Genomic DNA, 13,297 nt, shown 5'->3' on the forward strand with positions numbered 1-13,297 from the left:
ACAGATTCCAGTTCGGATCACTAAACCGCAGGAGAATCGACATTAATTATCATCTTCTCAAACAGAAAATGGCATCACCAATGGTGGCCGCCCGCTCAACAACCTCCCGGCCTGCAAGGCCCAGTTGCTGATGGTGAATTAAGCTATTGTTTGGAGGAAGTGCCGGACAGGTTTTATTGATTTTTTTTTCAGAGTGGATTGAGGTCCGGAACTGATTTTTGCCTACGTAAGTGTTTCCCATACTTTTCATTTTGTGAAATGTTTTCCAGGTATTTTTATGGCAAACTGGTTCCATGGGAACAGGTGATAGCCTTTCAGCCCTTCGAGCCTGTTCCGCCATGTAATATGATCATGGCTGATTTTGCATGGCAATGCCTTTTCTACTCATTATCCCAATGAAATGCATCAGTTGTGATGCTATTGCTCGGTTTAATCTCTGTTTCTATTTGATTTATTGCAGAGAGTCTTTCCCCATGATTCTGGTGGCCAATAAGGTTGATCTGATGCACTTGCGAAAAGTCACAAGTGAACAAGGGCGAGAGATGGCTGCTAAGTACAATGTAAGTTTCCAATTTATCAAGGGAGGGGCTTCACGTCCAAATTCTTCCCAACTTAGAAAATATATTTTTTTTATTGGTATTAAATTCTGCATGAGAGGTTCTTTCTGTCATGAAGCCCAAGTGATATATTTTCCAGCTCTGACCTTCTGACATTGTTTGTGAACACTTGGTTTCAATGCTGAGGCGGAATTGGTCCTTGTGCTCTAGATCGCTGGTATTTCGTTCTCCGGCTCCTGTTCTGGGCCTCCTCTTGCCATATGGGATCCTCGAAGAATTGTGTCCCTTCAATCAGGACTTTCCTCAAAGTAGATCTCTCCAAGCACCCAGGCGTTGACGTCCATGAGAGGGGCCATATTGTTGGAGAGGACAGTGTGAAACAGAGTGGTAAGCTCGAGGAAGATGTGTTGGGCATTTTGAAAAACTTGAGGATCGACAAGTCCCCCGGGCCTGACGGGATATATCCAAGGATTCTATGGGAAGCAAGAGATGAAATTGCAGAGCCGTTGGCGATGATCTTTTCGTCCTCACTGTCAACAGGAATGGTACCAGGGGATTGGAGAGTGACGAATGTCGTGCCCCTGTTCAAAAAAGGGAATAGGGATCACCCTGGCAATTACAGGCCAGTTAGTCTTACTTCGGTGGTAGGCAAAGTAATGGAAAGGGTACTGAGGGATAGGATTTCTGAGCATCTGGAAAAGCACTGCTTGATTAGGGATAGTCAGCACGGATTTGTGAGGGGTAGGTCTTGCCTCACAAGTCTTATTGAATTCTTTGAGGAGGTGACCAAGCACGTGGATGAAGGTAAAGCAGTGGATGCAGTGTACATGGATTTTAGTAAGGCATTTGATAAGGTTCCCCATGGTAGGCTTCTGCAGAATGTAAGGAAGCATAGGATAGTGGGGAATTTGGCCAGTTGGATAACGAACTGGCTAACCGATAGAAGTCAGAGAGTGGTGTGGATGGCAAATATTCAGCCTGGAGCCCAGTTACAAGTGGCGTACCGCAGGGATCAGTTCTGGGTCCTCTGCTGTTCGTGATTTTCATTAATGACTTGGATGAGGGAGTTGAAGGGTGGGTCAGTAAATTTGCAGGTGACACGAAGATTGGTGGAGTTGTGGATAGTGAGGAGGGCTGTTGTCGGCTGCAAAGAGACATAGATAGGGTGCAAAGCTGGGCTGAGAAGTGGCAGATGGAGTTTAACCCTGAAAAATGTGAGGTTGTCCATTTTGGAAGGACAAATATGAATGCGGAATACAGGGTTAACGGTAGGGTTCTTGGCAATGTGGAGGAGCAGAGAGATCTTGGGGTTTATGTTTATAGATCTTTGAAAGTTGCCACTCGAGTGGATAGAGCTGTGCAGAAGGCCTATGGTGTGCTAGCGTTCATTAGCAGAGGGATTGAATTTAAGAGCCGTGAGGTGGTGATGCCGCTGTACAAAACTTTGGTAAGGCCACATTTGGAGTACTGTGTACAGTTCTGGTCGCCTCATTTTAGGAAGGATGTGGAAGCTTTGGAAAAGGTGCAAAGGAGATTTACCAGGATGTTGCCTGGAATGGAGAGTAGGTCTTACGAGGAAAGGTTGAGGGTGCTAGGCCTTTTCTCATTAGAACGGAGAAGGATGAGGGGCGACTTGATAGAGGTTTATAAGATGATCAGGGGAATAGATAGAGTAGACAGTCAGAGACGTTTTCCTCGGGTGGAACAAACCATTACAAGGGGACATAAATTTAAGGTGAATGGTGGAAGATATAGGGGGGATGTCAGAGGTAGGTTCTTTACCCAGAGAGTAGTGGGGGCATGGAATGCACTGCCTGTGGAAGTAGTTGAGTCGGAAACATTAGGGACCTTCAAGCGGCTATTGGATAGGTACATGGATTACGGTAGAATGATATAGTGTAGATTGATTTGTTCTTAATCAAGGACAAAAATTCGGCACAACATCGTGGGCCGAAGGGCCTGTTCTGTGCTGTATTTTCTGAGTTCTATGTTGCATTTCTTGAGGCAAATCGAGTGTTTGGGGGATAGTTGGGGGATTTCCTCAAACACGTCCTCTGCTATGATTGTGGTTTAGGAGTTCTTTGAAGTGTTCGCTCCATTGAAGGCTGATTGTTCCACAAGAGTTCTGTCCTGACTCTGGACTGGTTTGAGGCCGAGACTGCTGACGGCATTGCTCTCTGGATCAATGGAACTTTTAAGCCTCTCCACCATGGCACGGTGGCAATCCAAGGAAGGAAGAGATACATGTTTTAGGAACACCATCATTGCTTTGTACCTTTTGAGTAGACTAAAGGGGATGCTACCTGAATGATGTTACCATATTGTTTTGATTTGCAGCAGGCTGAGTTCCCAGTCTGCTTGTTCAGCACAGCAATCGTGACTTACCGACATCCAGGAAGGCCCACTGCATTGAGTGACCATTGCAAAACTACTGTGCAGCTTTATGTTGTTCGAGTGTTGCTGCCAGTTCTTTATGTCTCCTTCACAGCACAAATAGGGTGAATTTAAAACACAGGCACCTTCGTCTGCCTTGAAATAATCCACCCACACTCAGCACTCTTTTACTGAACAAAGGATCACTTAATTATTGCCGTGCAATAGATTCAGCATGCAAATTATTACAAGTTTCATCACATTGAAGTTGCATCGTTGCCATGGCCACCGATTTATTTCAACACCATGCTATTTTTAGCTGCCTAGCTCAGTCATTTGTATTCACTTGTACTCCTCCCTATTTAAATGCAAATCCATCTTGTGGTCACAAAAGTTTGAACTTGACTAGAATTAGACTGCTTTCCTGTTCATTTCACTGACGATGTATGGTTGCTAAACAGAAATATTCTCATGTCTTGGGCACCCTGATCTCTACAAGTGTCTCAGATTCGTGTGAAACAAATAGATCTCTTTCTGCTTATGGTGAGTCTGTGCAGTTACCAAATGTCACTGCTGAAATTTGGAGCACCTACTGTTAGTGTCCATAAAAAGTACTTCCAGGTCGGGTATAGCATGGCTTGGATGGTTTAGTAGCCATGGAAGAGTCCGGAAACGAGAGTCCAAAATGGTTTATTTACAAAAGAAATGTATTTACAAGTAACAGTCCCAGTCTGGACTGCACTAAAGCTCTGCTCCCCTCCAGCCCGGCTTTTATAGTCCTGAGTTAACTAGCCCCTGATGGGCTTCCGCCCCTCACCAGGGAGCTCATACTCCATAAGGCCCACGGGGAGATCAATAGGGCCATCCCCGTGGGTCTCCTGGGGGATACAAGAGATGCAGAGTAATATGTTCCTCTTTTGTACCAATGTGCATTATTTGACTTGCCTGTTTTGCCGCCATGGGCTACTCCCTATGGAATTGCTAATTACATTCTCTCTGCCAGTTAAAGCAGCCACCGGGGTGGTGTTGCTAACTTTTGCCTTAGTTTAATTGCTCTGTTTTATCACCTTTTGCTCTTGAGTCGCCAGGTATCTTTATGATACCGCCACGTGGTTCAAGTCCGAGTAATGATCAATAATCCAATACACCGCTTAGTAAGATTTAAATCAAAGCACATTTATGATACACAGTAATCACTACTCCTGTATAAATTCTACGTCTAAGCTACTTCTACGACTAACAGGCCAATACTTAACTTGGAACTGGCCCACCAGGTCAGGGAAACGAATGGCCTTTCGTTCGGGTTGTGAGCCTGCGGGATTTGAAGTTGGTACAGATTGGTAGCTAGGAGCGCCTGTCTCGTAGCGAGCGTTGAAGTAAGACTTACTGGATATCAGCGGCGGCTGGACCGGTCACTGTCAAGGGTTGGTTCGTGTTGCTGAGTGACCCGGTCAAGAAGAACGATTTGAACTTGGGGCTTGATTCTTATAGTCCCCAGGGGCTTCCCGCCTTTCGGGGCGGACCCTGTACCTGGTCCCAATGATTGGACTTTGTCCCAATCACTTGGTTCGATTTTCTCCAATGCTGGAGCGGTTCCCTGATCGATGGGCGGTCCTGAGGTGGTCGTTCACCTCCCATTGTGTAGGCTTCTGCTGGCGTCCCGGAGTCTGGTTTGGCTTTATGTGTCTAAATGTTGCTCATTGTTCCCGGGGATTGCTCATTAGTATGCAGATGGCTGGTGTTTTGTTATGCTGGTGGTTGCTGGTATCGATCTTGTCTGGCCTTTCCAGAGGTAAATACACACTCAACCTGCTCGTTTGTGTCCTGTTGGCTGACTTTCCCATCAGCCTTTGCCGTTCGCCATTTTAAATCGGGAGTTAGCCATTTTAACTGGCTACAGTGGCCATGGCAACAGTTAATCATTTTCCAACACAATCAAGCTGAGAACGGGTGAATCGCTTCAATTCTGATGCTGGGAGAAAGCTCCCCAAGGACTGTTCTTCTCCTCGTTTCTCTTCTCCACACCTTTGCTTGTTGCGCTTTCCTCCTCAGTTGCTCTCAGGACCCTCCCATATTCAAATTGTCTGCCGCCATCGTTCTCTTTCTCCCTCTTGACTTACACCCCTCTGATCTTCCTTCAGCAAACGGTCAGTCTTGCCTCGTGGTCTTTTCTTGCTGATATTGACGACTGTAATGATCTCTCTGCCTCCACCATCCTGAGAACCTCTTCAATGCTCTTGCATTCTCTCCAACTGATGTTCTAACTTCACCCTGTTTATGCTCAAAGGCAATTTGGTTCCATGGGACATTTCATTACATTAACGGCCCTACAGAGATTGTTGGGCAAGCTGCCTGTATTGATAAATGGCACTAACCATTTGCCGTTTTAATTGAATTCAGTTTCAAAAGCATTGCTTATCTCCATCAACCATGGATGAAGGTTGTCATATTGTACGGTATACCAAACCACATATCTGGACCAGGTGTTTCAAAATGGTCATCGCGTAATCTTTTTTTCTTTTGATGGGATCAAACTGTTTGAGACCCACCAACCAACCCCTGCCCGTGTCATTGGTAAATAGGCCTTGCAGTCCACGGGTTCTTACTTAGATGAGTGCAGTCACAAGACCATTCTAGAAAGAGTTGACCATGCAATGTTCCTCTCAGTAACATCTTGGTGTTACTCACAGGATCTCAGCCGGCACTGCAGACTCCTCAATAATTGTAGGTATGACCTGACCCACTAGGTAGATATGCTACATGCCCATTTCTGATGGGCCTATAATTCCTTGTCTCTGAATTCCATATATGTTTCTTTGTGGGTGGGTTTGGAATTGGAATCAGGCTGGGAGTTTTAGATGCAGCAGTCTTCGGATTTTTAAAAAGGCATAGATCTTGTTGCCCTTGGCTGCTGCTAATGTTCTTTTGTCGACTGCCCAGATTTCTCACGCGTTCTTGGAATAATAGTTTTGTTATCTGAAGATTAGGTGCAATGCCTTTTCTGGTCAGCTTGGGTCTTGTAGATCTCTCTTGTGGAGACCAGTAATTAGATTAATTTGAATTGTTTTTTACGGTTAGCACTTTTCTCTCTCCGGGCCAGGGACCCCAGTTTGATTCCAGCCTTGGGTGACTGTATAGAGTTTCTCCCCTTGTCTGGGTGGGTTTCCTCCTGGCGCTCCGGTTTCCTCCCACAATACCAAGATGTGCATGTCAGGTAGAATGGTCATGCTAAATTGCTCCTTGGTGTCCAGGGATGTGTAGGTTAGGTTAGGACTGAGAGTGGGCCTGGGGCTCTTTTGGAGGGCTGGTGCAGACTCGATGGGCAGAATAGCTTCCTTGTGCACTGGAGGGATACTATACTAAAAAGAGATGCAGCAGGACATGCTGTTGAATCTCTTTGGCAGGCACCAAGTTTTCTTTTGTAGTTCCCTGCTTGCCAAAATGTGCATTGCCTCCCTCCAGCTACCAAAATGTTGCCATTAGACTAACCAATGGTAAATCTTGCAGTGTTACCATCTGCCTCCGTGTAATAGGAAAATCAGCATTGACGCCACATCAATTATAAGTGGCCGCGACAGTATTATCGAACTAAAAGCTGTTCTGTTTTGCGCGTCCCTATTTATTGCAAACTGGATAGAGAGGTGTGTTTTGCAATTCTATCTTGAATGTCATCTGTAACCCTGGAAGACATCAAATAGCTTATGTTCACATAAGAGTTGAATTTAATACCATCCTCCTAGTGGATATTTGACCCCAGTGCACCAGCTGGCTGAGAATTCTCGGCAAGATGCAGGGTTTGAATGGCCCCAATAATCATGTTCTTGCTTTGTTCCTCACTGGTAATAAAACACTTTTTTTTTGCCCCAGATACCTTACATAGAAACTAGTGCCAAGGATCCACCTCTGAATGTTGACAAAGCCTTTCATGATCTTGTGCGAGTCATAAGGTAGGTACTTGAATTTTGTTCAGGCTGCAGTAATTTTCCCGTATTCAGTATGATTTTCTGGAATCTTTCTAATGCATAGACCTCTTTAATGATGTGTAAATAAAAAGATAGTATTTATACAATGTGAACTTGGGTGAATGGTGTCACGCGATTGTGAGCGACCACAATGAAATATTCCTTTTTGGAGTGTGTTTTTTTTTAATTCTTCAACCTGAAATTGGGGCAGAACTGTGTTGCAGTGGTTAGCACTGCTGCCTCATGGAAGCGAGAACCCGGGTTCTGCCCCCGCCCCAGGTCACTGTCCGTGTGGAGTTTGTACATTCTCCCCCATGTCTGCGTGGGTCTCACTCCCACAATCCAAAAATATGTGCCGGGTATGTGGATTGGCCACGCTAAATTGCCCCTTAATTGGGGTGGGGGGGGAGAATTGGGTACTCTATCACAAGAATCATCAAAGGTTTACGATGCAGAAAGCAGAAAGAGGCCATTCGGCACATTGTGCCAGTCGATGAAGAGCCACCCAGTCTAATCCCTCCTCTCTGCACTGGGTCTGTCGCCCTGCAGATCACAGCTCGTCAAGTAGACATGCAAGGACGTTTAATAAATGTGGTGAGAGCTTCTACCTCTACCACACTTTTTCGGTAAGACAGTTCCAGGTCCCTGCCATCCTCTGACTGAAAATGTGTTTCCTCCTCTTTCTCCACCCCCCCCCCCCCCCCCCCCAACACTCCAAAACCATCTACCACTTACTTTGTTCCTCACTGGTAATAAAACACTTTTTTTTTGCACCCTGTTTTTTGACCCTCCTGCTAAGGTGAATGGAATAAATAGGGTTGGCCCATCTCAGCCCCTCCATTTTATACACTATATTAATCTAGGAATACTGGGCGCAATTCTCCCATTGGGAGACTAAGTCCCGACGCCGGAGTGAAAACCTAGTGTTTCACTCCGGCGCCGGAGGCCGCTCCCAGCCCCCTATTCTCCCGTCCCCGGGGGGCTAGGAGCAGCGCCGCGTCATTTACGCGCGCGGGCCTTGCCGCCGCATAAAAGCAGCGCCGTGTAAATGACGTCATATGCGCAGGTTGACCGGCGCCAACCCGCGCATGCGCGGTTGCCGTCCTCCCCACGGCCGCCCCGCAAGAAGATGTTGGATGGATCCTGCGGGGCGGCGGAGCAAAGGAGGTCCTCCTTCACAGAGGCCGGCCCGCCGATCGGCGGGCACCGATCGCGGGCCGGACCCCTTTTTTGAGCCGCCCCCCCCTAGCGTTCCCACGCTGCTCCCGCCGGCAGCGACCAGGTGTGGACGGCGCCGATGGGAACCTGTCGTGTTGGGCAGGCCGCTCGGCCCTTCTGGGCCGGAGAATCGCCGCTCGCCCGTTACAAACGGCAAGCGGCGATTCTCAGAGCGGCCAGCCGTGATTCCCGCCGTGCCGGTTTGGGGGGATGGGAGAAACGTGTGCCGGGGCAGCGTGGCGGGTCTCGCGCGGCGCCCCAGCGACTTCTCCCACCCGGCGTGGGGGCGTGGGGGGGTGGGGGGGGGGTGGGGGGAGAATTCCACCCACTGCGTGCTTTCACTGGATGCTTGACAGTAAAAGCAATTCAGGACCCATAAAGTTTACCTTAAAAAAATATTTGTTGCGATGGTGATAAAAACTTTCACAGTTTGATTTGTCCCTTCGATTCAAAAAAACGTTTAAAAAATGAAACTGAGTAATTCCACTGCCACACCCTAATTACTCTTATTACATATGGGGGCCCAACCTGTTGTTGCTTCATCTGTATCTCCCCCCCCCCCCCCCCCCCCTCTACCCACCCTGCTCATTTAAAACTGTTTTCCAATCCTTCTATTTTTTTCCCTCTCATTCATCCAGAAACTGAACTGACCATCCACATAAATACTGTTGCTACAAGCCCAGGTCAGAGGCTGGGAATTCTGTGTAGTGTATCTCACTACCTGACAGGGTGGCACGTGGTGCAGTGGTTAGCACTGGGACTGCGGCGCTGAGGACCCGGGTTCGAATCCCGGCCCTGGGTCACTGTCCGTGTGGACTTTGCGCATTCTCCCCATGTCTGCGTGGGTTTTACCCCCACAACCCAAAAGATGTGAAGGTTAGGTGGATTGGCCACGCTAAATTGCCCCTTAATTGGAACAACAAGAAAAAATAATTAGGTACTCTTTTTTTAATGTTTTTTAAAAATGTTTAAAAAGAAGAAAAGAACTCACTACCTGACTCCCTAAAGCCAGCCCACCATCTACAAGGCACAAGTCAGGAGTGCGATGGAAAACTCTCCACTTGCCTGGTTGAGTGCAACTCCAACAACACTCGAAGTGCGATACCACCAGGACACATCTGCCTGCTTGAGTGGCCTCCTTCTGCACCATAGAGATTCTATTCTAAGAGCAGGAACCAAATTTTCTCTTCCACGTCACCCCCCCCCCCCCCCCCCCAATAAGAAAACAAAGCAGTCCATTGACCTGAAGTGTGAGAATAACGAAACATTTGGCAAAGGCAGGGCATTAACTCGAGATGTGCTGTATCTCATTCCAAACAGGCAACAAATACCAGAGAAGAGCCAGAAAAAGAAGAAAGCAAAATGGCGTGGAGACAGGACAGCTGGCTCGAACAAACTGCAGTGCTCAGTCATGTGACCAGCCTCTCTACCTACTTGAAAGCTGCTATTGTTCAATTCAATAGGAACGTTGAACCCAGTGCTAAGTTATGTACCGCTTGTGTGCTACACAAGGACCTTTCATACTGTGCGCAGTAAACTGTAGCAGTGTTATGTATGGGGTGGGGGGGGTTTTGTGGGAAACCCTCTCTCCCTCCGTGGAACACATTTGCACTCTGGATAAGGACCTGCCTTCTGAAATGCAAAGGCACCTCTTCTGACTTCACTCGAACCGAAGTTGGCAGAGAAGCCACTTTTATTTTTTCACTTTCAACTGTAAGTCGTGCGTCAAACTGCACTGCAGCACTGCACTGAGCTGTCATGTTTCCAACCAGATGAGCGACATGGCGCCTTGTCTCATTTTCCAAGGTGCAGGAGAACGTTGCAAAAACCCACCTGGCGGAGACAGGAGAGAGAGTGGAATGGTAAAGGAGAGAATTGAATTACATCTATCTGCAGTTGCTTCAAACTTGGCACGCAGCAGACTCGCAGTCCATAAATTGAACAACTGCAGTTCACTTCCTCTCTTCCCAAACCCATTAACAATCTTTTTTTTAAATGTATCAAGAAAAGCTTCACGTTACTCGCCCCATTCAATTGTGGCTGCACAATTGCCCACAGTCTGCAAATACTCAATGCAAAAGGGAAGAACGTCGCAGAAAAGGAGGGGTTCGAAACAACTCTTTTTGTCTTGGGTTTTCTTGTTGTAATTGTTAAAATATCTGCACTTTTTTTTGATGGGTTTACAACCCCATTTTATACACTTGGTTGTTAAAACTGCACTGCAATTTGATTTGTTTAAACAAAGTTTTTGTATAAATGGCACCTTTTCTGGTACCAGACATGTGAAAAGGATATTGCTCTAACTGACCAAGAACAAAGTGCTCCCTTTCCCGAGCGAGCCAACAAACAACTGAAACCTAACCTTTTTTGTTCTCGTGTCGTTTCCCTCTGGCATGCAGTTTTCTGCAGCCAAGGAAAGGGAGCATTAAATCACAGGCGGTGTTTCTCATTTAACCAGCTTGAGCTCACAGGCAAAGTGGAATTCTCCATGGCAAAATGGGCAGAGCATGGGTGGGAGGGAACTTGCAAGCTGTGTTTTAAAATTCTATTTCAATTGTTGCAGCGTTAGCAGGAACATTTGATGTTCCTGGGAGCGTGCAGGAGCTAACGTACATACAGAAAAGCCAAATCGCCCTCTAGGTGATCTTTACAGTGGCCGCTTAAGTGAAATGGGAAGTGCTAACTTTTAAGGGTTTTTTCAGCACCTTGTGGCGTTCACACTATTATGTAGGTCCATGCTTTGGTTATTTTCTCCCCCCCCCCCCACCAATGAATTTTTGTTGACCCATCGCAGTTAATGTTCTGTTGCCATAGTGAGTGACTTTACTAAGAGCTTGGGGCATCGCCCTAGATGTCACTACAGCCAGAGTATGTCACTACATCTATGAATGAAAAAATGAATGAATGAAAATCGCTTATTGTCACAAGTCGGCTTCAATGAAGTTACTGTGAAAAGCCCCTAGTCGCCACATTCCGGCGCCTGTTCGGGGAGGCTGTTATGGGAATTGAACTGTGCTGCTGGCCTGCCTTGGTCTGCATTCAAAGCCAGCGATTTAGCCCTGTGCTAAATAGCCCCTGTTTAGCCCCTCTAGAGTGATGTCATGTGACCAGGGCTGTGTGAAACTCCTACCTACGGTTGGCGTCACTCCAGCAATGCTGAGTCTTTGGCCACAAAATCATTGAAGACCAATTGGGAAACCATGCAATTGCTCCTGAACGGGTCACAGCAACTATAGAATTAAAAGTGTCATTGCCCATGCTGTGGCAGATTTTATTCCCCACGTGGATTCAGCATCAGCTCCAGGGATCTCAGACCTTGCAACCTGAAGATTCTGCCAGTAGACAGCAGGGAAAATTCACACTGCTGCTTTCGACCGAACAACTGTTTATATGCCTTGCAAGAGAGCACATACTATGGTTGACTGTTTAATGCCCATAATAGACATGCAAATGTGCGGGGAGTGCCCCAGAGTGCTTCTGTTAATGAAGCATTTAGATGTGCAGCCACTGATGTAAATAAACATGGCAGCCAATTTGTGCCCAGAGAGAACAGCAACGAAATGAGATAAATGACAGCTAATCTATTAATGGCGTAGTGGGATAATGCCCCCCACCCCACCCCACCTCTGTGTCGAATATCTTCCATCCACAAGAAAGAAGTACTATGTTTAGCATTTCATCTGAAAGGTGGCATAAGTGACCACGCCTAGCAGTCCCCGCAGTATTGCACTGGGCTGTCAGCTGAGCTGGTGTTCTATGGTTCACTGGCATAGGTTGTGCTTATGACCTTCAGTCTGTGGTGTGACTGCAGTGTCTGCATCAGATCTACCGCCGTACTGGCCTTTCACTTCCTGACAGCAGCTCAAATCCAGCCCAGACCAGCAAGAGGAAGATCGCTTCACGTTGGCTGGAAGGATATTTGATCGAAATAGGCTTGAGCAGACTAACCACCAACACAAAACGAGCCCTAACTTGGTCACCATTAGTTATCGCCCTCCCTCCGCGGGTCTGCAGGACGGTTGTTATGGGGGAAATGTAAAATGATGGCTCACTGAAAGCGGTCTTGATGTTGGGGTCGAGCTGTGTTGCTGGGTCACAGTAGAGTTGACTTGCTCTACAATTATAAATATGGTAATTGGATCCGCCTGCTCAGTTGGCGCTTAGCTGCCAGAATAATTTATTAAGCCCCATGACGTTGCGGCATATTTCTGTTCTCTCAGTCCCCGTTTTACATAGTAGGATTGGAAAAGTTGTCCACAGATGGCGTGATCGCAACCAAGCTTTTCCTTGTATTTCGTAATGCTGCATAGTTACCTAGTGACATGAATTGTTGGCACCGGCTAATTGCTGGTTGCAATATACCAGTGAATTCAGTAAGTGACAGTGATGTCAGATTATCTCGACCTTTTGTATTTAAAAGTGCAATTTGGTATCTATATCCATTCGTTAAATTGTTTACACAGCAGTCTGAAGGGATGACGACACCTTCAGTGTCTGGTACCAGAGAGGAAAAAGGGCTTGGAACTTTGGACTGCACCTTTTTAAACTGTACGAATACCACACCCGTGGAAAACCAGCAGAAGGTCATGTTTCCAACTCTTTGACTCAATTGCCATAACTGTTCCTAGTAGTGGACTGGCGTTCTAGTGAAGGGTAAACTGGTGATGTTTAAGGGTTAACCATGGCACCTTGTGAATAGCATTAATCTGCAAGATGAACTTGAGCTGTTACAAAGACAACAGCCATCTGAATCTCTTGGCTCCTGCTGCACTTCAAGTTAGGTTTTGTGTGGTAAATTGTATAATGTGACCTTAATTGCAAAAAAAAACGAAATGAGGAAAAAAGATTCTAAACAAGCGATGTAATATTTTAATAAAATTCTAACTGGAGAACTGTTATCTGTGAAATTGTTTTGAGGAATGCTTGCATGTGCAGCAATGGATAGACTAAATTAACCAGTTCTCATTCCTCTCAAACTTGTTTTTGGATTTTAACGTAGGATGTGAAAAATATCCCAAGTGAATTTAATCATCTGCCAAACGCGTTGTCTAAACTGAAACTCTGCTGGAGTCATACGAGCAGGAACAGACCATTCGGCCCATTGAACCTCATGCGTTATTTAAACAGATCGTGGCTGACCATTTATCTCCGACACCAATTCCTGCCTCCCCAAAATCCTATGATGCA

At 46.5% G+C, this 13,297-nt stretch overlaps 1 protein-coding gene across 2 annotated transcripts in view; it reads left to right on the forward strand.

Annotated features, from left to right (window-relative positions):
- The window catches only part of mrasa (muscle RAS oncogene homolog a), a 68,548-nt gene extending 55,546 nt beyond the window's left edge, over nt 1-13,002 (forward strand). For both annotated transcript variants that reach the window (XM_072470101.1, XM_072470108.1), the window contains exons 4-6: nt 461-560; nt 6,798-6,877; nt 9,431-13,002. In XM_072470101.1, the coding sequence (XP_072326202.1) occupies nt 461-560; nt 6,798-6,877; nt 9,431-9,527 (277 nt within the window). In that variant the 3' untranslated portion in view covers nt 9,528-13,002. The remainder of the gene's footprint in view (nt 1-460; nt 561-6,797; nt 6,878-9,430) is intronic.
- Nucleotides 13,003-13,297: the final 295 nt, after the last annotated feature.

The sequence above is a fragment of the Scyliorhinus torazame genome, chromosome 2 (genome assembly GCF_047496885.1).
Source record: "Scyliorhinus torazame isolate Kashiwa2021f chromosome 2, sScyTor2.1, whole genome shotgun sequence".
Lineage (NCBI taxonomy): Eukaryota > Metazoa > Chordata > Chondrichthyes > Carcharhiniformes > Scyliorhinidae > Scyliorhinus > Scyliorhinus torazame.